Here is a 23,802-nt window from a genome sequence, read left to right as displayed (position 1 = left end):
TATTTTATAAAGCACTTTTTATAAGATTTAAGAAGGTCCTTTGTATTATAATTCAGGTAGTCCAAAAAAGATAAAAATATGCCAGTTAGGATTAGGTATAGGTTCATAGCATATTAGAAAACAAATTAACAAAATGTGGCCTTTTACAAGACAGAGATAACTACTTTTTCCTGTTAAAGAAATTCCAGAAGTGGGCAGCCTAGGATTGATGATGGCTTCATGTATGTAAAGGAGGAAGGGAGAGAAGAAAGGCATTTTTTTCATCCAGGAGGATTCCTTCCAGAACTTGTGCACAGAATGTGTACATAATTTCATTGGCCGGAGCTCATGGCAGAGGAGTCTGGAAATGTCATTTCTTTTCTGGGGGCCATGTACTTAGCTAAGAAGTGAGGTTTCTATTACTTAAAAGAGGAGAATGGATATTGGCTTTTGCTCTACCACAATAACAATATGAATTTTTGTGGTTCTTGATTGAATTCATTTGGGTATACAGATTCACAGGAATCTGAACCTGAGTAAACTTGATTCTTTTCAGTAAGGGAAATTTCACACTGAGGGCTCCATTAGTCCATTCAGTATGGGAATGTGCCTTAGATCATTTTGCTAAGCAAAAACTTGGTTATCTCTTTATTCATAGCTCATTAAACATTTTTGTCTGGGAGCAGCAACTTTTCAGTGACCTGGTTTATCAGATATCTTTCCTAATTGCATCTTCCTTTAGCTCCTAAGGGAGATGAAAAGATAAAAGTGAAGTACCCTTTGTGTTTGATCAGATAATGGCTTACAGACTGTAATACTTCCAATAAATGATAACTTTTTTATTATTACTATAATTATTTGATTAGGTCATCTCCAAGAGTCCCTTCCAGCTTAAAAATTGTCATTGGAGGAGTGTCTGGCTGGCTCAGTTGGTGGAGCCTGCAGCTCTTCATCTCGGGGTTCTGGTTTGAGTCCATGTTAGGTATAGAGGTTACTTAAAAAAAGAAAAATAAAATAAATAAAAATTGTCATTGGATTCTAACCTTCAGTAATGAATGGTAACTTTGTTAATTTCTTCTTTCCCCTCTAACTTTTGCTTTGTTTTAAATATGAACTTGTTTTTGTTTTAAAATTATTGTTTTAAAATTCTAGTTCTCAATTTTGAACCATATGGACTCTCCTTTTCTTCATCTGGCTTCACTGGACGACAGTCTCCTGCTGGCATTTCTCTTGGTTCAGATATATCTGGGAATAGTGCAGAGACCGGGCTGAAGGAGTAAGTTCCTTTCTTATTGAAATCAAGAACATAAGAGTATTTAAATTTCTTTAAAGTAGAAGCGTCCCTGAAAGCTGAAATCTTTCAGCTCTTGTTTCAGTGGTTTCTATTTATTGTTTTCAGGGTGTTGATGTTGGACAAGAGAACTTGTAAGAGAGCTTGCTTCCTTCCAAGACAGCATAATGTACATAGAGTTTACACATGATAATGATATGTGTGTTATTACTACACATTGTGTGTATGTATGTATGTGTATGTATGTTTATGTGTGTTATACACACATTTATATATATATATACACACATGTACACATGTAGGTTTTTTAAAGAATACCTAGTTGATTATTTTAAAGAATACGTAGGTGATTATTCAGCATGTCATTCTCCATTTCTCAAAATCTTAGAGCCATTTCATTGGAAGGTTGAAAGTACAGAGATGAACATAAAATAAGATGACTGACTTCATCTAAATCAGCTGCATACTTTGCTCAAAATACTTCCAGAGCTTCTTTCCTGCTACTGTGAAAATTGGTGATATATTTGTCTAAATGTCTTATGTGGAGCTAAATCTTCGATCTTTTTAGGTAGATTTTGATTTTGGAAATACAAGTAAATTTTAGGAAATATAAGTAAATTTTTTTAAGTTAAAAAAGTGAGGTAATATATACAAATAAAATCCAGTGCATAGGAAGTGGTTGATACATGGAAGCTGCTACTATGAATATTAATTGTCATTGCCATCATTATCAATATCCAAAAGCTGAGTTAATCAAATGAAATTAGTGACCACTCTGGATAACTTTGGTTATTGATGTGACATAAAGTAATGAAAATGGCTTCCTTGTTTGTGAAGAAGCTTCTTTTTTTTTTTTTTTAATATTTTATTTATTTATTCGACAGAGAGAGAGATCACAAGTAGGTAGAGAGGCAGGCAGAGAGAGAGGGGAGAAGTAGGCTCCCCGCTGAGCGGAGAGCCCGATGCGGGGCTCGATCCCAGGACCCTGAGATCATGACCTGAGCCAAAGGCAGAGGCTTAACCCACTGAGCCACCCAGGTGCCCCTGTGAAGAAGCTTCTTAAAAGAGTTAAAACTTTTTTAACAATTTTAGTTTAATTCCAGTGTGGTTAACATGCAGTGTTACACTAGTTTCTGATATACAGTATAGTGATTCAACAATTCCATATATTATTCAGTGCTTATTAAAAAATGTTTTGAGTAATGGCAGCTTTGTTGGAATAAATGTAATAAAATCTCAAAGGTGGCAACTTTGCAAGATACATTTGAATATTGAGTCCTCATATGTTCATATTGGAGTCAGTCACTTTATTTTATGTTTATCTTTGCATTTCTTAGTCTTTTAGCATGATGGTTGGAAGAACTATTTACCAGAAGACTGACTCTAATCTATGTAGATTATGAGGAATATAAGATGATATTCTGAATGAAATTCTCTTTCTTAGACTTTTTTACTGCTCTGTTGACACCCTTTTCTTTCCCAGACATTTAATTTCGGTATTCCAAGTATGGGGAACACATACGATTTGTGAGCATTTGAATGTAGTGGTGATAGCAATTAAATGCCCCAAACAGAACACTGGGACAAGGGAAGGAGAGGACAGGAACCCTCTAAACCCAAGGAGGAAACTTAGTCTCTTACCTGCACAACAGGTGACAGCATCTATTTGATCTGGGGGATTTGATTTACTTGATCCTTGTAAATCCTATACATATACACGTACTACTCTGAGAGAAATGACATTTGGCAGAGCTGCTAACACACATGCTGTGTTACCATGAGATGGAACATGAGGCATGAATTTAACATTTATTTCCAAAGAGGACCACAGCTTACACATGATTTCAGAATTGGGAACCTATATGGTAATTGACAAGGCAAATAAGCTTTAGAGAGCAGACAACCACTCTTTTGCAATCTCTAGCAAGCTGAGAATAAAGTAGTAGCAAGCCCAGTTTAGAATGTCTTACCTTAGGCCGTCTTTGGGGGCTATCTGAAAAGGGAATTGCTAGAGCTGAATTAAAGTGTATCCCTAACCTTTTGAAGTTAGTTTGGCCAGAATTTACATCTGTTTGATTGATCTGATTAAAAACAATACAAAAGTATACCATGTAAACTCACGAATTTATCAAAACCCTAGCAAAGATGACTCATGTTTAAAAAAATTCTTTTACAGTATGTCTCATATTGTAAAGAAACATATTTTGTGTTCTTACTTTTCCTGCTTTTTAGGCTGCCAATACATAATCCATGACGGAGAATTTATATTGATAATAGGCATGTATGCAGTTGAAATATGCTAGAAAAATCTTTAAAGTATCTTGAAGCTCCTTTTAGGCTTATTTTTCCTCTCCTTTCCTATTTTGCCTGTTGTTGTGGATTGGATTCCCTGGGAAGTGCATTCTGTGATGGATTTAGCATGCAGAATGTAAAGGAGTGCCCTTGTGATCACCACCTGTGGAAAGAAGGAGAAAGAAGCAGGTTTGGGCAGAGGAAGGAGTTAAGATGCAATGCAGTCTAACAGCAGTCTCTGCTGACCCTGTGGGGAGCTCAGAAGTTAGAGTGGCCCTTCAGAGTTGTCCTGAGTTGGGTCCACATGGGTGGCCGGGACTCTACACTTCTGTTCTTCAGTCACTGGGTGTGGGCTGCCCAGGGAGGCATATGGTCTCAGGCAATGTGTCACTCTGCAGCCGAGGCAACGCCAAAGCATGCTGTACTCCCAGCGACTGGGGCAACAAGTCCTTTATTGAAGGGTCATCTGGATGGAGCATCCCAGGGTCCACCACACTTAACTTTTTTTGTTAACTGATATTTAAGTAATTTACTAGTAAAACTTGGGGAGTTTCCCCTTTTTCTTCTTAATTAAAGGATATATTTTTATAAACAGGGTTATAGAAACACTGTGGGCATTTATGAATCCCTTTGAGTTTCTGCTGTTGAGCATCCTAGAGATGCTGGGGGTCATCTTAGTGGTTCCTGTGACCACTTTTGATCTGCTCATGCAAGAAAACTGCTTTTCTTCTCACAGGTCTGATGGATAACTAATAGTTTTGTTTTTTCTAAAAAAAACTTTTTTAGAAGGCTCTTTTGGTACGTGAAAGAAAAGGAGAAATCAAGATATTTGTAAAGGAACATTCAGCAGTAAAATCCAATGAGGAGGATTAGACAGATTCCTTCTAGGCATTCTTTATTAACATTCAGATTGTCTTTCAGCTAATTTGTATTTAATAGCATTAGTTCTTCACTCATATGAGGTATAACCACCTGTCTTTGTTTCTGGCATAGTATAGAAAACCAAATTGATCATGATTCCAACAAACTGGAAGGGACTAATAACCAGTACAGATATTTCTGAGTTTTTCTGTTAGATTCATTTCACGATATATCTTGTGGTACAAATTTTACAATGCTGTTTTAGACTATGACAGGGATACTTAAATGAGCCAAGTGCAATGGACACATAGTTCTTATATATAAACAATAAAGGTAATCTTCGGCTGTTTCAGCCTGCACTTGGGATTATTCACAGCTGTAACTTTTGACAGGACAGTAGGTGAGTCCAAATTCTAATCACTACTTTTAATTCTTCAACTCAAGCATAAAGAAACATAAACTTCATGCCAAAACTCTTAATTTTTTTCTTTTATAGCTCAGACCTCATTTCATTTTAATAAAAGTACATTTATAATAGTTTAAAATGTAGCTAGTGTTCACATTAAGAAAACTTTTTGGATGGGTTAAGAATGGATTTGAATGATTTTTTTATTTTGCTTTCAACAGGATTTTATTATATAATGTCTATTCCTTCATTGGTTGATTATAGCTAAGAAACTTAAAAGTCATTTCTGATCTCTACTCATCAGCATTAGAGGTATTTTTGAAAAGTCAGTGGAAGAAAGGAACTAATTTATAGTAGTTCTGTTTTTGGATAACTTATTCAAGCTGTAAAATGAAAATTAAGTGATCTAAAATTTTTAACTAAGTCTAGAGTTCTTTTGCCTTCAATTCTTTAGCTGGGGGGTGAGGGGACATTGGCTGAAACTAAAATAAAATCTAGGTTTTACTTCCTGACATATAGAATATGAAAGCTGTATGTATTATTTATGTATGTATGTGTTTATCTATTTATGTATTTATTTATTTGACAGAGAGAGAGGAGTGAGAGAGAGAGTGTGAGCAGGGGGTGGGGGCAGAGGCAGAGGGAGAGAATCCCAAGCAGGCTCCATCCCCAGTGCAGAGCTTGATGCAAGGCTTAATCTCACAACCCCAGACTATGACTTGAGCTGAAATCAAGAGTTGTTGCCTAACCAACTGAGCCACCCGGGGGACCCGTGAAAGCTGTTTTTAAAAGACCATGGCAATGATGTGTTTTAAAAAATGCCTTGAGAAAGTAACTCTTCAGCAGTTATTTAAGTTGTTTTGATTTCATTCTTAATCTTCTTAGGACAAATAGCTTGAAGCTGGAAGGTATAAAGAAATTGTGGGGGAAAGAGGGTTATCTTCCCAAGAAGGAAGGCAAAACTGGGGATGAAACTGAAGCTCCGCCTGTTCCTCAAGAGAGTATAATAATGGAGACTGTAGACCAAAATATAACAAAAAAGGATCAGTGTCAAGTCCATACCCAGTCTAAAGAGGAGAAAGAAAAGCAGCTGCTGGCATCTTCATTATTTGTTGGGCTAGGATCAGAAAGTACAATCAATTTGGTAAGTAGTCCATTATATTCCTCTGGGAATCTGAAACTAAACTTTTTTGTCTTGTACAAAACAACTGGCTCAGCAAAAGTTCTTGGCTCTCATACACATGGTGGGAAATGGCTTTCCCAGCTCCAGAGCCACCAATAACATACTTTTTATATTCCTGAAAGAGAAATTCTAATTAGTTTAGCTTGAGTCAGGTATTTTCTGTAGTCCAGTCACCTGGGGCAAGGGTCAGGGTCCAAACAAAGTTACACATATGACCACAGGTATTACTCCTGTGGGAGTTCTCAGTGGGAACTTCACAGTTCTCAGTGGGAAGGGGGCTTGATGAAAGTATTGGCAATAACAGTAGTTCAACAATATTGATATGTCTGTGGAAAAAGTACTTCTCAAAATGGCATTTTTAAAAAATTTTTTTTATTTTTTATAAACATATATTTTTATCCCCAGGGGTACAGGTCTGTGAATCGCCAGGTTTACACACTTCACAGCACTCACCAAAGCACATACCCTCCCCAATGTCCATAACCCCACCCCCCTTCTCCCAACCCCCCTCCCCCCAGCAACCCTCAGTTTGTCAAAATGGCATTTTTAATAGCAAAAAATAGAAATCAGTTTAGATGTCTAATAGTAGGAGAATGGATACATAAATTATATTACCTCAGAATATTACTTAGCCATTAAAAATGATAAATACTGTATTGTAAAATAACAAGTACATGTAATATATTAAGCAAAAAGGCAGAATATAAAGTTTTATTTATACTTTGTTTATAACTGCTAAGAAGATAAAAGTGTATTGAGACTGAAAGGAATTACACAAAATGAAAATTATACTCAGGCATTAGGATCAAAAAACTTTTTTTTTTTAAAGATTTAATTTATTTATTTGACAGAGAGAGATCACAAGTAGGCAGAGAGGCAGGCAGAGAGAGAGAGGAGGAAGCAGGCTCCCTGCTGAGCAGAGAGCCTGATGCGGGACTCGATCCCAGGACCCTGAGATCATGACCTGAGCCGAAGGCAGCGGCTTAACTCACTGAGCCACCCAGGCGCCCTGATCAAAAAACTTTTTATGCTGATACATTATTATCATAGTAAAAGAATGAAATATCAGAGTGAAGGGCAGGTGCTATTTTTGAGCATCTCAGAATTCCATGTAATTTTCCGTTTGGTGGACTGATGGACCTACCTGGTACAGAATTGTGGTTAGAGCTACATTTTCTTCAGTTTTACATCATTCCAGTTCTTTCATCTTCCTTCTCTCTTGGTGGAATTTTCCGTCTATCCCTATACTCTTTTCCTGTTTTCTCTTTCTTTTCTAGTTGATAGACTTGATCAACTATAGACTTGATATTCCCTACTAAGGAAAAAAAAAATTCAATCTAGATGTATTAATAAGTAATGTATTGAATGCTGTCTCAGCATTTGGATTTTAGCCACAAGGTGACTTATTTTGGGTCTTTAAGGTGTTCTAGCTGACTGTGGTAAGGGTACCTGTGAATCCCCTGACACCGTTGGGGAGGTTCTCAGTGGTCACAGTGCACCTAGGCTTATGGAGCCCTCATCTGTGAATCCCATGGCTACTGTTGAAGCTCTCAACAAAGTGCAAAGCTTTCAGTTAAAGTCTTTCTCAGGAGAACATTCAGTGTGACAAATGATCCAGCTTTTTTTTTTTTTTTTTTGGTGGTGAGCTCAATATTAGAAATATAATTAGGATGTTTTTTCATTTAAGGTATACTATATCCTTTTTGGGTTAATTTTTTACATAATTCTCTGTAAGGATCAAGGCTTCCCCCCCATCTTTGCCTTCACTTTATTTTCATTTTTAGTTTTTTAAGTTTTTATTTAAATTCTAGTAGGTTAACCTGCAGTGTAATATTAGTTTCAGGTGTAGAATTTAGTGATTTAATAGAACATTTGGTGCTCATGACTACAAGTGCCCTCCTTAATCCCCATTATCTATTTAACTCACCCCCCCATGCCCCTCCCTTCTGGTAACCCTCAGATTGTTTTCCGTAGTTAAGAGTCTGTTTCTTGGTTTTCTGTTCTTTTTTACCTTCATTTTTAAAAGTTATTTTCTCTGAAGTCTAGGTTGACTGTTTCTTTTCTTTAAATATTTTAACAAATATGTCACTCTAGTGTCTTATGGCTTTTGAAGCTCCTGATTAGCAGCAGATCAGACAGTACAGAAGAAGAAAATCTTGAAGACAAAGTATTTGAAACTACCCGAAATGAAACATGGAAAAGAGAAAACAAAAAACAAATGAAAACACTCAGAGCATTAGTGACTTGAGGAGCAACACTGAACATTCTAATTCAAGTCCCACAGCTACTTGAAAGTGGAAGTCCTTTACCCACCCACTCCTTTTCATTTTTGTGTGAATAAAATTTTAGTTCTTGTTTGATGACTTCCGAATCAAAAGACAGGAGACAAACTTATCTGCTGAGAGTTGGAAGAAGTATTAGGACTTGAGGGGGTGAGAGGGTATGGAAGAGGAACTAGAATTCTGGTTAACTAGAATCTCGTGAAGGATGGCCCCGTAGCCACAAGGAGGTTGGAGGTGTGGATTTAGAGTAGTGCCAGTCTGCTACATTGATTCTAGATAGGACTTTGGAGGGTAAGAATGAACTGTGAGCCATCACGCCACTCTTTTTTTTTTTTTTTTTAAGATTTTATTTATTTATTTGACAGACAGAGGTCACAAGTAGGCTCAGAGACAGGCGGAGAGAGGCGGGGAGGCAGGCTCCCTGCTGAGCAGAGAGCCCGTTGCAGGGCTAAATCCCAGGACCCTGGGAACATGACCTGAGCTTAAGGCAGAGGCTTCAACCCACTGAGCCACCAAGGCGCCCCCATCACTCCACTCTTAATGTAGATTTGCAGACCATTTCCCAGGAGTCTTGGTTCAAGGAAGGCAGATTTGCCATTCCCATTTTCTGAGTCTGGAGGAAACATCACTAGTCACTGATAGAGTTCTTGCCTGCTGTGTGTGTCGGCTACTGCCAGTTAGTTCTTGAGATAAAAATCAGTTTTTCTTTTCTGTTTATTGACTTGTGGGGCCATGAAATCATGGTTATTGTAGACTACCAAACCAGAGTTTGAGCCATTCCTGTATTTTAAGGTATCTTCTCTTCTACAGAACAACTCTGGAAACTTAGAAAATGACTAGGTATCTCACTGTTTTTATTTTATTTTTTTAAATGTTATTGCTTTTTATTTTTACTTTTCTTATCTTTTTAAAATATTTTATTTATTTATTTGACAGAGAGAGCACAAGTGGGGTAGCGGTAGGTAAGGGAGAGGGAGAAACAGGCTCCCCACTAAGCAGGGAGACTGATCTGGGGCTTGATCTCAGGACCCTGGGATCATGACCTGAGCTGAAGCCTTAATTGACTGAGCCACCCAGGTGCCCTATTTTTATTTTTTTAGAGAGAGTGCATACAAGTAGTTAGGGAGGGATGCTGAGAGTAGGAGCGAATCTCAAGCAGACTCTGTGCTCAGTACAGAGTGAATGCGGGGCTCAATCCCATGACCCTGAGATTATGACCTGAGCCAAAATCAAGAGTCAGATGCCCAAAGAACTGAGCCACCCAGGTGCCCCTCACTGTTTTTAATTTTTTTTAAATATTTATTTATTTATTTGACAGAGACAGAGATCACAAGTAGGCAGAGAGGCAGGCAGAGGGAGAGGGGGAAGCAGGCTCCCCGCCGAGCAGAGAGCCCGATGCGGGGCTCGATCCCAGGACCCCGAGATCATGACCTAAGCCGAAGGCAGAGGCTTTAATCCACTGAGCCACCCAGGCGCCCCTGTTTTTAATTTTTGCAGTTCTCTACTCTAGCATTCCAAAACTGAGCAAATTTTCAGAATTGTTCACAAATGACTTTTTTACTTTCTTTTTTTAGTTTTATGTTTTTATGAGAAATAAGACTTAGTTAATAGTTCAAAATGAGGTAGCTGTCAGAATTTTAGGGCTTCACATTTTATTCATCTCTGATTCTTTTGTTAATCTATGCGTTCCAGATAGAATCTTAAGTTAGTAAAATGATGCTCATTTGAAATTACAGAAAAATGTTTAAAATTCATCACTGGTGGAATTATTATGTTTTATTTTTACAGCTAGGAAAAGCAGATACCGTATCTCACAAATTCAGAAGGAAATCAAAAGTCAAGGAATCCAAAAGTGAAGAAACAACCAGTGCTCATATGACCTGTTCTTACTTTGGTTCTTCGTCAGAAGCAACTTACGAAGATGATTATTATTTGGATACTTTGCAGGATAGAGGAGACAAAGAATTAAGTAAATTTTCTCTTAACTCTGAGCTTTTGGATTCTGAGTCAGTCACAGAACTGCCCTCAGTTGAGAAACTCTCCAATTGCAAGCTCTCTTCTTCACCCTCTTTGTTCACTGATAATAATATGGAAGGTTTTCACCCTTCTCAGTCCACTGCACCCTCAGTTGCTAATGAAACCTCTTTAGCTGCTTCTTTGCTGGAAGAAACTTCTGAACACGTGCATTCAGATCTTGTGGAGGTCTGTCATAATGAAACCATATCAGTGTCTTCTTACAAAATTTGGAAAGATGATTGTTTAATCATGGTCTGGTCAGTTTCTAATAAGAGTGGTTTGGAATTGAAAAGTGCTAACTTAGAAATTGCTCCAGCAGAAAATTTCAAGGTAAGACAATGAATGGTTCCTTATTTCTGCCTTAAATGGACAATGCTTACTTAGTGTTTCTAATGTTTGATCTTCTGATGGTTTATAAATTTCTTCCATATCCTTTTCTCTTTAGTATAAAACCCCAAAGGTGTGACAGGTTTTTTTCTTTATTATTTTGAGTAGGGATAAATTATTCAAAAGAGACAAGGAAACATAAAGATTTTCTACCTGTATTGGGGAAGGCCATAAAGATTAAGCAAGTATCAATAGAGCACAGTAGTTAAAAAGGTGGACTATTGACTCAGAATGCTTAGCTCTGAATCTTGCTTCTGCTACTTATTAGTTGTGTTACATGGTCAGGTTATGTAACTTTGAGTTTCCTCACATTTAAAATGAAGATATTAATAGTGTCTGCCTGTTACTGAGAGGAGAAAATGAATTAATATCTGTAAAATGCTTATAGCGGTACCTGACACATGGTATGTGTTACCATGTTATTATTTTCAGTGTGTATTTTGTGGTTTTTTACACTCTTTAAATGTCTCATTCATTCTTGTTATAAATAGTGAGACAAAGTTCTTAGATTAACAAAGCAGAACATCAAAGAGTAAGACTATTGAAGGATAAATATGTATATTGTCTGCTACTTTTTCTTTCATTGATTTATTATTCTATACTGAGTGATTGGGCACCAATTGCATTTCTTCCCTAGCTCTAAGAGATTGCCATTGTGATTTCTGGAAATACGTTTAATTACGTTATTGTATGGGTGTCCTTGGTGGAGTTATAATGAGATTTGACCAGTAGATGAGTTAGTTACTCCTCAAGTTGCACTCCCATTTCTTTTGTGGGCTAAAATGTGTTGAATGGGTTATTGCCTGAACCACTGACAAGGGCAGAAGTCCCTGACTCTAGATGGGCATTAAGTTTACCAGTGGAACTTAAAAAAAAAAGAGAGAGAGAATCCAGCCTCAAAATGGAGGTAAAATTGCTGCCCAGTCATCCCCAAGCCCCAGTCCGGCTGTTGCTGCTGCCACTGGGAGGAGGGGGCCATGATCCAAAGGAACCAGAGCAGTTGAGAAAACTGTTTTTTGGTGGTTTGAGCTTAGAAACTAACTAATGTTAATTTAACAGAACATTTTGAAAAAAATGGGGCATACTTACAGATTGTGTGGTGATGAGAGACCCCCAAACAAAAACTTTCTAGGGGTTTTGGTTTTGTGACTTACTCTCGTGTTGAAGATGCAGCAATGTGTTTCTGACTACACAAGGTCAATGGGTGTGTAGTGGAACCAAGAGAGCTGTTTCTAGAGAGGATTCTGTAAACCTGGTACCCATCTAATAGTGAAGAAAATTTTTGTTGGTGGTATTAAAGAAGATATAGAAGAATATAATTTGGGAGACTACTTTGAAAAGTATGGCAAGATTGAAACCATAGAAGTTATGGAAGACAGAGTAGAAAAAAGAGGATTTGCTTTTGTAACTTTTGATGATCATGATACAGTTGATAAAATTGTTCAGAAATATCACACCATAATGGGCCTAATTGTGAAGTGAAAAAGGCCCTTTCTAAACAAGAAGTGCAGTCATTTGGATCACAAAGAGGTCATGGAGGTGGATCTGACAACTTCATGGGTCATGGAGGAAACTTTGGAGGTGGTGCTAACTTTGGCCATGGTAGAAACTTTGGTGGAAGAGGAGGTTATGGTGATTGAGGTGGTGGCAGCAGAGGCAGTTATAGAGGAGGTGATGATGGCAACTGTGGTGGTTGTCCTGGTTATAGTAGTAAAGGAGGCTAAGGTGTTGGTGGACCAGGATATGGACACCAAAGAGGCAGAAATGGTGGTGATGATGGAGGATATGATGGTCACAATGAAGGAGGAAATTTTGGAGGTGGTAACTATGGTGGTGGTGGAAACTATAATGATTTTGGAAGTTATAGTGGACAACAGCAATCAAATTATGGACCCATGAAGGAGGGCATTTTGTTGGAAGAAGCTTGGGGACTCCTGTGGTGATGGTTATGGATCTGGTGGCAGAAGTGGTGGATTTGGTAGCAAAAGGTTCTAAAAAACAGAAGAGAGGGGCTATAGTTCTTAGCCAGGAGAGGAGAGAGGAGTTGTCAGGAAAGCTACAGGTTACTTTGGGACCGTTGTCCCAAAAGCATTAGAAGAACTGTAAAAATTTGCCACAGAAGGAATGATGATCCAAAGTCAGAAAAGTTAATAAACTTAAATAGGAAAATCTTCTTGTTCAGGACTGTCATAGCCACAGTTTGCAAAAAGTGCAATTACTGATTAATGCAATGTGGTATCAATTAGATGTACATTCCTAAGGTCTTTTATCTGTTGCAGCTTTGTCTTTGTCTTACTCTTTTCATTATATCAGGTATATTGACCTATAAATTGTGGTAATGGTACCATGAATAAAAAATTAAGGAAATTAAAACAAAACAAAATCCAATCCAGTTGCTTGAGTTCTTTCCCCATAGCTTGAGTAAGTGTGTAGATTGAGAAGATAAGACACCTGTGTGTGTGTGTGTATATATATACACATTTTTAACTCCCCTGGGATTTTAAAAAATAAATTTAATTTTTTAAAGATTTTATTTATCTGAGAGGAGAGAGAGAAAGGGAGCAGGAGCAGGGGGATGGGCAGAGAGAGAGAGAGAGAGAGAGAAGTAGACTCCCTGCTGAGCAGGGAGCCGGACCCTGGGATCATGACCCAAGCTGAAGGCAGACACTTAATTGATTGAACCTTCCAGGTGTGCCAACTCTCCTAGCTTTAAACATCTGGTGCTAGCCAGGATTGAGAACCGAAAGAGACAAGTTTAATAATTTTTATATTGTTGTTGCTATATTTTACAGAGATTTTCACTGCAATTTGTTACATATATTTTACCTATATACTATTTCTTAATTATCTGTGCTAATGAATTTTTCTCAAAGTGAAGTCAGTCATTTTCATGATGCGGTTTATTTTCAGCATCTTACAGTAGTATGTTTTTGTATCACTTCAATAAAGTAGAAAATTGGTATTCATATGATAGTCTGTATTGATCCCTTCTTCAGTACTTTTATTATTTTTATTTACAGATCACTGAGCAACCTGGATGTTGCTTGCCCCCAACAGAAGCAGGAAGCATCAAAACCTTTCAATATACCGTGCAGATGGAGGAACCTTTTACAGAAGGGAATCTTTCTGGTTTTATAAACTATCAGATGATGGATACCCCGTCTGTTCAGCTTGAATTTTCTATAAACTTATCACTATTAGATTTCATTAGGTAAATATCTTCTGGAAAGTTAATTCAAGTTATTCATTCATTCAGCAAATATTTATTAAGCCTTCTCTCTGGACAGAAACACTGTGCTAGGTGCTAGGGAGTATAATAAATATACAGTCCCTACCTTTAGGGAGTGTTCAGTCTGGGGAAGAGACATTAAACAATCACATGAATGCATATCTACTTTCGAAATGTGCTGTGAAGAGAAAGTAAATGGTATGAAGAACAATTATAATATGGGACCTGATTTAGGCTGGGGTTGATTAGTAATCTTGGAAAACCTTTGAGAGAAAGTAACATTAAAGTAATGTTTAAGCTGAAATAACTTGAGATTCTGCCTTGCTTTTTTTAAAAAAAAAGCTTTTAAAGTTTCTCTCATTTCTATTTCATTGATTTGAATAATTATTTCATAAAATCTGTTTACTAAGCTTTAGAGATCTATAAGAAAATTACTCAAGGTTATTAAACTTCTGTTAGAGATACTGTCAGTATTTAGCATTATACTAGACACTATGCAGTATTACCAGAATAATTAAAGATAACTTCTTCACTCTTCTCTTTCATTTGGTTTTATGGATATATTTTACTGTTTTCTTTTTTTTCCTTAAAGATTTTTATTTATTTGTCAGAGAGAGAGAGAGAGAGAAAGCGCACAAGTAGAGGGAGCAATAGGCAGAGGGAGGGAGAAGCAAGCTCTTCACCAAGCAAGGAGCCTCATGTGGGACTCAATTCCAGGACCCTGGGATTATGACCTGAGCCGAAGGCAGCTGCTTAACCAACTGAGCCACCCAGTCCCTATATTTTACTGTATTCAAGCATTTTTTACTTTGAAGTTGCCTGAACCAAGATTGCAGAATGCCAATGAATATCTATAAAATTTTTTTAACCTTCACCCATTCATTTGGGTTACACTGCTATAATTTTTACCTACCCTTTAAAATCTTTTGGTAAAAACATGTCTTGTCACTCTTTCAAAGAATATATTTCTGCTTATGGTGCTGTATAAGATAGAATCCAGCCTTCTAAAAACTTATATTCTCTGACTAAAGGTGTATCCCATGGTGAGCATTAGTGACCTAAAAAAGTACAATATATACAATAAACAGTTCTTCAGTGTATATTAATAAAATCCTATGTATCTTTAAAAAATATTTTTCCTAATTATAAAATAAGTGTGCAATTATTATAAAAATTGAAATGCTATAGAAAAATATAAGTAGAATTTGAAAGTTCCTTAAAATTCCACCCCCAGCGACCCAGTGTTCACTATTTGATCTTCAGTCTCATGAATCGTTTTTCGTTTTTTTTTTTAAAGATTTTATTTATTTATTTGACAGACGGAGATCACAAGTAGGCAGAGAAGCAGGCAGAGAGAGAGGAGGAAGCAGGCTCCCTGCTGAGCAGAGAGCCCGATGCAGGCTAGATCCCAGGACTCTGGGATGGTGACCTGAGCCAAAGGCAGAGGCTTTAACCACTGAGTCACCCAGGCGCCCCTCATAAACCATTTCCAAAAATACATTTATTAAAATTCTTTCCTTGGTCTAATTTACATAAGGTACTAGATCCTTGTATTCATCCTCTTGTACATGATGTTGATAGTGTCTTACTATCCCCAAATCCAAAGTATACATGAAAGTTCTATGTTTAAATGATTCATGAAATTACTTGGTAAAATTTTACTGAAATTACTAATACTTAGAGAGCTGAGTGATTTATTGAAAAGACATCTACATTTAATAACATCTTTTTTCAGTATTTTCATCAGTTTGGAGGATGATAAACATTCTAGTCCTAGTTAATTTAAAACATAAATTTTGCAGGACTCCGGTTTATAAAGATTGCGTTCTATTCTCATGAGTTATTTGATATGTATTTGTTTGTTTAGAATTATTTCATTCTTCTGGACATAAATCTAATTTTAAAAATTATTTTCAGGCCATTGAAAATCTCAACTGAAAACTTTGGCAAACTCTGGTTATCCTTCGGAAATGATGTGAAGCAAAATGTTAAAGTGTCAGAATCTCAAGCTGCTCTGCCTTCTGCCCTAAAGACCCTGCAACAGAAACTAAGACTTCATGTTGTTGAGATTATAGGTTCGTAGAGTTACAAAAAGGCAATCTTACGTTTATAGGGGCTTGTTCACAGTCAGAACACAAATCAGCTTCTATGAGTATCTGATTTTCTTTAACTGTATTTCCTGTTATGAGTACCTTTCAAATGAGTGTGTTGTTCAGACATTATTAAGTAATTTTTTGTGTGTGGTAAATTACACATGACAAAATTTTCCATTTTAATCAATTTTAAGTGTACAGTTCTTTGGCATTAAGTACATTCATGTTGTTGTACAACCATGGCCACCATCACTTCCAGAACTTCTTGCTCTTTAGCTAAAACTCTGTGCCTTTTAAACACTAACTCATCATTCCCCCTCCCTCTCTACCTCCTGGCAACCACCATTTTTATTTCTGTCTCTATGAATTCAACTATTCAAGGTGTCTCATATAAGCAGAATCATGCTTTTGTGACTGGCTTATTTCATTAACCTGTCTTCAAGGTTCATTGATGTAGCATGTGTCAAAACTTCTTTCCTTTTTAAGCCTGAACACTATTTACTATTCACTATATGAATGTACCACATTTTATTTATCCCTTCATCTGTTGATGGACACTTGGGTTGCTTCCCCCTTTTGGCTATTAGAAATAATGCTACTGTGAATGTGAGTGTGCAGATAATCTGTGTTCAAGTCCCTGCTTTCAGTTCTTTTGGTTATATAATTTTATTTAGTTTTTGAAGAAACTGCCATATCATTTTCCACAGCATCTGTACCATTTACATTACCACCAGCAGTACATAGAGGTTCCATTTTCTCCACATCCTCACCAGCGGTTGTTATACATACATACGAGTGTGTGTGTGTGTGTGTGTGTGTGTATGATATATATACTCATACATATATCTTATATATGAGTAGGAATGAGTAGGAATGCATTTCTGTACTGTTCAGTGATGAATGTCTTTTCACATGCCTGTTGGCCATTTACATACCTTCTTTGGAGAAATGTCTACTTAAGTCCCTTTGTCTTAAAGAATTTTTAATTTTTGTTTTGTTGTAGGCAATGAAGGGCTTTTGGCCTGTCAGCTGCTCCCATCCATCCCCTGCTTGCTGCATTTTCGAGTTCATGGTGACGTATTAGCCCTGTGGTTTAGATCCTCCTGCTCTCCTCTTCCTGACTATTTACTGTATCAGTGTCAGAAGGTGATGGAGGGATCCTAGCAGAAGCTCTGCTTATATTTTACTCCATCAGAATAAATGGTTTACACAGATAAACGTACTTACCAAAGTAAAAAGAACTCTTGGTACTTCTAATGAAAACGGGGCTTATTATAAGCTAATGAATCCTGATCAAGAAAGATCCCCAAGGAACTGTATCCTTAACCTTTTACTCAGGATTGTACAGTACGTTTGGGTCCCCCAAAAGTGACCTAAACTAATGTTATAAATTGCTAATGATTTATATGTCACTTAGTGTAGAGGGACTGAAAATATTTATTTTGTTATAAATAATTTTATAGCAAATTTCCTCTAGTGCTAGCTGATTTGTAGTAAAGCCAAGTCTCAGTTTTCTGCACTAATGGAGGGGAGACAGACATGGCATTGATAATCCCAAACCTAATTCATATTTGGCTTTGGAATGCAGTAAGCTTTTTGATAGGCAGGTCATTACTTTCAATTATGTTTTGCTTAAATCAGTACTGAACTAAGTTGGCACAGCACACACTGACAGTTTAGGAGATCCATGAGCATGCTGGATATTGGGGGGATTCAATCTGTGATATAGTTTTTATTGTAGATAACTCATTACACATACTTGCAGCTAATTTGGCTACAAAATTTGTTTATTTTCCCACTTGCATTTATTTTTAAAATTCAAAGTGAATCACTGTATTCTTATTTTAGAACCAGAGCCATTTACAAAATACTGTCATGTGGAAACACAACCTATAAGAGCACACAGTACTAAAACAAACAGATATAAAAGGACATTTTAGTTATGGTGAATATCTTAGTGTCCATTTAGGTCCATTTAGGTCCTTTTGACAAGCTGAATTTTGTGAGTACAAATGGGAAAGTCATCTTTACTGGCTTTACTAGTACTCAGTGGATAGAACCAAAGCAGTGACTGCTTAAGTATACCAGACAGGTTCTTCAGTAAAATATATCATTTTTTTGTTGTTAGTTGTGCCTTTATGGCCTCTCTCAGAACTATTATCAGTAAAAGAGGTTAAGCCTACTATGAATGATGGACCACAATCTTGAGATTGTACATTAAAGTTAAAAACTGAAATAGTAAGTATTTTATAAAATCTTATGGTGCTGTGGAAAATATTTATTATTTCACTTTTTCTGACACTTCACCATGGACACTATTCTGGTAATATAATTTTAAGTCTTTGTAGTTAATTCTCTGGTTAGTTGGTATTGTTTGTCACACAGGTGTGGAGTTCGGTTTAAATTATCTCACTGATCATAACTGATACAGATACTAAGGGGATTCCCCAGAGCTGATAGATTTCATTAGTTTTTTATGTCTAGTGTTTTCCTCCCTAAAAACTCAAGTGCTATTTTAAAAAATTAATATTAAAGTTATTTGTTTTTAAAAAGGTAGCACCTTGTTAATTTTATGCTTTTAAAAACATGCAGTGAAACCTTGCTGCAAGAGCAATGATAAATGACTGGAAATTCCTGTCTAGGTTTCTCCTTTTGAGTAGAAGATCAGATTCATCTTCAGGTTCCCAGCAGTGTTGTAGTGAAGGGTATGAGCTCTCTCTGGGGTGTAGTGGACACTGGGGGCTAAACTTATCAGCTTCTTTATTTCTACCTCTGTCACCAACACCCCCCTAATTCTGCTCTTACTCTGACAAAGAAATAAGATGTATCCTCTCACTTTGTAGAGGAGAGTAGTGTATGGCAAAGGAGGTGCTCTAATTTTTTTGTGTCCTTACTTCTGTGTGTTTGTGTGATCATGAAGGCTGGGTTGAGTATGGAGCAGTGGGTGTAAGGTGTCCAGCAAGCAGATGGACAACCGCCTGGGAGAGATTACAAGGAACTATAGTGCTGCTTGGCTGCAAGATTGTTCAGGGGTGGCAGCGGCAGTTGTCGTGAAAGACATGGCTTGGCCAGCAGAGCTGTCTAATGGTGAGACACGTGTAGGTTAAGGTGGGGACGTTGTTTTGGCCTGCCACGGGGAACTTCGTGCCACTTCTGTTCTTTCTGAACTCACTAAATGGAAAATAGGGTGTCAGAGTTTCCGCTGAAGTGATTAGTAGAATGTTTACAATGTTTATATTTTTATGGTTTTAAAAACAACAACAACAACAAAAGAGTAAATTGTAAAGAACTTCAGAGCAGTATATATTTTGCCTAGATTAATTCAATGTTTTAAATTCTAAATCAGGCATCACCAACCTTTTTTGCATTGCAGGAGCTGTGACTCTAAAGTAGGGAGAATGAGTTTTGTGGGTAGTCAATCTCTTTACCGTACAGTCGCAGTTTAGTCATGTGAGGGGGCAACATTTGGAGTAAGAGCTCTGGTGGGGACTCTCAGCTGTGTGAGAAGGCCGGTGACGGCAAGCGTGAACCTGGAGGTGAATACAGGGCAGACAGGCTCCCACCAGAGTAGTCCCTGTGGGGGCAAGCAGTCCCTGTGGGGGCTCAGGGGAACGTGGGCCCTGAGTGAGGGTCCTTCAGAAGATACCACAGATGGAAGCAGCACAGTCCCCACGCGCTCATGTGCCAAGCTTGCCGAGCGCAGCATGTGCCCTGCGGAGCTGCAGCGTTTTAGGCAGTGACCTGCTAGCCTCTACCAAAACAGTTGTGCTGAAAATGCAGTATTGTATTTTTTCTTCTCTTTTATTTCATGTCCGTAATATTGTACAATATTGAGCTCTTTGTCTTTTTTATGGATAAATGTGTTCTTTGTCTCACAATCGTAAGCCACTGAAAGTGCACTGAACCTATTCACATGTCTTTAAGGTGTTTTGCTGTGTAAAATTTTAGGAGCGGGAAAATGCAAGTGAGAATGACAGCCTAGCAGGCATTAATTACCTTATTTTGGAGTTGAATTCTGTAATTGCAAAAAATTTAGTTAAACGTGTAATAAATACAAAATGATCTATACTGTTCTTTGGTCTGTGTGTTTTTTATTGTCTAAGCAGCTGAGTAACCAGTAAATCCTACTCGGTGATTTGATGGGGTTGGTGAAACAGAACAGACACAACTGGAATAGGATGAAAAGAGTAATTTACTCATAATGATCCCGAAGAATGTGGTCTAATTGGTTAAAAGTAAAGATACTGCTGTTTCTGTGTGATGTTCAAAGAGAACTTTGTGGGCTTCAGACAGGTTAGAGTGTGGAATGATCCTCAGGTGCATGTCCATATCATCTGTAGCCTGACCAGAGCATTCAAAGCAGTGTTCTGTTTCTATTATTCCCTCTCCCTAAAGCCACCAGAAGATGCAAGAAACACAGTAATTCAGTTGGTGACTTAGTGACTGAAGACTCTGAGTCTCCTGGCCATTTCTGCATGTATATCCTAAAACACAAAGCTAGATAAAAAATGGCATTAAATCTCACCGATTTGTGCCTACCATTGGCTATAATGTATAGCAGACAAATTCTGAGATTTGCAGCCCCATCTTTGGGGCACAGAAGGTAAAATGCACCACACCTGCTGCAGTAGTTGAAGGGCCTTGTGAAGGGAGGGCGGGCTGTTGCCAAATGGGCCAGGATTCATGATTGTATGAAAGCTACTTGTTTATTTGTGTGCATAATGAGACTATGAACTTTTTATGATTAAGGACCATGTAAATTTTTTATGTTCCTTTTGCCTGATACGTAATAGGCACTCAGTGTTAGGGGCTCAGCTTACTGAATGAATGACTTGTCCCCTCAAAATAAGTAACCTGAGACCAGGTAATATCCAGGGATTGATTTTAGCAATCCCATGGCTCTCCGAAAAATAAAGCAAAGTGATCTGACCTAGTTTATAGATACAGGTCAGCAGAAAGGGGTTCTGGTGAAACTAGCTTGTGCCAATTTCTACCAGGTGGGAGAGAGGAAGCATGAGTGCTTGATGGGACCTTTACCTACCTGAAAGCTAAGTCCTATGAGAAGGCGCCATGCCATTTAAGAAATCTCTCTGCAAATACAGTGTGATTACAGATACTATGACTTGGAGGAGGACGTTTCTGCATTATAGCAGATATCCATGAAGCTGTACTGATCTAAAAGAACTTGTTCTAGGACAGAAAACAGTGGGCATTTGATGAGTGAAGCTTAAGATAGGTAGCTAATGAATATGATAAGGGAGATTTACCAGCTAAGTTAGCATTGCCTGTTTTTTAGAAGAGTGACCACTGTGATAATGGTGTGTGTGGGGGGCAACCATACATTAAAAAGGCCAACAGCATCAGGAAAGTTAGGAAGTACAGGTCTTCTGAATAAGCAGCAGGAAACAGGAAACAATTACTTAAAAGGAAATGTGTTACCCTATGCATCACCTGGGAAACTATGGTGGGTGCCTGGATCCAAGATAGGAACGTACCCAAAAGATGGGTCTAGAGAACCCTGAGAACTTAAAGATCGTGGCCTGGATACAGGGAAGACAGACCTGGGCAGGGGGAAAATATGAATGATGTCAAATAGCCATGAATTTCCTGGAGCATCTGTAATGCTCAAAATATAGTGAGTTCTTTTGCAGCTAGATTGTGGGCTTCTTTCCAAGAAAGGAATCAATTTTCTTTAGTTATTTTAAACTATTTTCCTAAGTGGATGAGTACTTTTCATTCTCCAGAACATACTGTTGAGGCCACTAAACAGCTGACCTTAAGAAGTTCTTCTCTGATGCAGTCTGGCAGGACATGTGCCAAATGGGCAGACTAGAGCCCAGAGATTTTTTGATATTTCAGTGAAGGAAAAGTACTTGGAAATCTGTTTGATTGCACGTCTCCATCCCTTACATTGTGTGACAAGCAGAAAAGAACAGAGGCGAGGTGTGATATATTCTTAGGGGGAGGGGTTTGGTCTGAATTGCTACTATATAATTTAATGAAGTTGAGGGCAAAACCAGTGAGTGGGACAAGCTGGTCCACACTGATAACCAAGGTATAAGACCTGATAGATCAAGGTTAAGAATTTATTTTTTCATTTTAGTTGACTAATAGTGGCTCAAGTTAAGTAGAAGAGTTATTATGAGCTATGGGAAAAATGAAATGATTTGGACCCAAATATTGGACCAGTCTTCATCTACACAGGCTTCACAAGGAGCCTTTTTTGAGCAGACCTGATTTTATGCTAATGGACTGACTTAGAGTGGCTCTGACAGAGCCTCAGGATGGCGTTGGTTATCAGAAAGACCGAAGTGAGTAGAGGGTTTCACAGGGGCAGAAGTTCCCGTGCTCAGTACCGTTTCAGGCCTTGCCCTTTGTACGTCATCATCTGGCAGTTCTTGAAATGTGGCCAGTCAGAATTGAGATGTGTTTGAAGTATAAACATTAGATTTCAAAGATGTAGTGCAAAAGTAAAACAATTTTTATATTAAGGATATTGAAATAGTATTTTAAATATATTAGACTAAAAGTATGTTATCAAAATTAATTTCAAAGGTTTCTTTTTATTTTTAATGTGGTAGTAGAAAGCTTAAACTCTGTAAGTGATTGCATTATATTTCTATTAGTGCCATCTTGGATCTAACTTTCAACCAAGATTCTGATTTACAGCCCTATAGAGGTCAAATCTAGAAAAAAACAATCAGTGATTATTCTTTCCCTTCCTTGCTCTAATCTTGATATTAAATCCATTCTTAAACTTTATTTTTTTTATTTTTTATTTTTTTAAAGATTTTTATTTATTTATTTGACAGAGATCACAAGTAGGCAGAGAGGCAGGCAGAGAGAGAGGAGAAAGCAGGCTCCCCGCTGAGCAGAGAGCCCGACTTGGGGCTCTATTCCAGGATCCTGAGACCACGACCCCAGCTGAAGGCAGAGGCTTTAACCCACTGAGCCACCCAGGCGCCCCCCATTCTTAAACTTTAAAGGCAATTCAGAGAGAATTGAAGTTTTGTTCTGGTGCAGTTAAGTTGCTTGGAATCAATTTGATCCTTCCAGCACCTGCCTTTAAGTTTTCTTAGGCTGAGTCCAGAGCAGTCTTTAGGGTTAACACTATTAAGATAACACCTTTCTGAAGATACTACCTCTGTCTCATGGGGGCACTTTGGCTGGTGGAAACAAAACTATTGCATCCCAAATTCTAGCCATCCTGGCCTCCCTGATCTCTTTGGACTTTTCCTTCCCAGTCCTGTGCCCTGATCCTGAAGCTGCTTCCAGGCAGTTAGATGGGATAACCATTTTTGTTTTTGTTTCCCTTGGTTTTTGTTTCCCTTCTTTCAGAGAAATCAAGAGTGATGCACTGGGTGTTTTCCAGTGTCTGAAGATCATGATTTCATGTAATCTCTACAGTTTCCCAGTTGTTGAAGGCAGGAGGGTAAATCTAGTTCTTTTTACTCATGGTCAGAAGAGGTAGTACCCTAATTAGGTTTTAATTTCATGAAGGACACATTCCTATCTTGGGCATTCCTGAGTCACTTGATCAAATTCAGTATAGAATTTGAAAGGAAGAGGCATATTTTACTCTGTGTGGACATAGAACTGGAACACTCCTCTGTATGTTTTAGGTTTGGCCAAGTTATTAAAAATAATGTACTGGGGCGCTTGGGTGGCTCAGTCAGTTGAGCGCCTGACTCTTGGTTTTGGCTCAGGCTATGATCTCAGGGTCATAAGAGAGAGCCCTGTATCGGGCTCCATACTCAGTGCAGAGTCTGTTTGTCCCTCTATC

General features: G+C 37.8%; 1 protein-coding gene across 2 annotated transcripts in view; it reads left to right on the top strand.

The window, feature by feature from the left end:
- Nucleotides 1–20,087, top strand: part of AP4E1 (adaptor related protein complex 4 subunit epsilon 1) — a 60,206-nt gene extending 40,119 nt beyond the window's left edge. For both annotated transcript variants that reach the window (XM_044229681.1, XM_044229680.1), the window contains 6 exons: nt 1,132–1,255; nt 5,715–5,973; nt 10,083–10,640; nt 13,718–13,908; nt 15,844–16,001; nt 17,023–20,087. In XM_044229681.1, coding sequence (XP_044085616.1) covers nt 1,132–1,255; nt 5,715–5,973; nt 10,083–10,640; nt 13,718–13,908; nt 15,844–16,001; nt 17,023–17,183 — 1,451 coding nt within the window. In that variant the 3' untranslated portion in view covers nt 17,184–20,087. The remainder of the gene's footprint in view (nt 1–1,131; nt 1,256–5,714; nt 5,974–10,082; nt 10,641–13,717; nt 13,909–15,843; nt 16,002–17,022) is intronic.
- Nucleotides 20,088–23,802: the final 3,715 nt, after the last annotated feature.

The sequence above is a fragment of the Neovison vison genome, chromosome 13 (genome assembly GCF_020171115.1).
Source record: "Neovison vison isolate M4711 chromosome 13, ASM_NN_V1, whole genome shotgun sequence".
In the NCBI taxonomy this organism is placed as follows: Eukaryota; Metazoa; Chordata; class Mammalia; order Carnivora; family Mustelidae; genus Neogale; species Neogale vison.
Note: the sequence above shows the minus strand (reverse complement) of the source record. Positions and strands in the feature narration are given on the sequence as shown.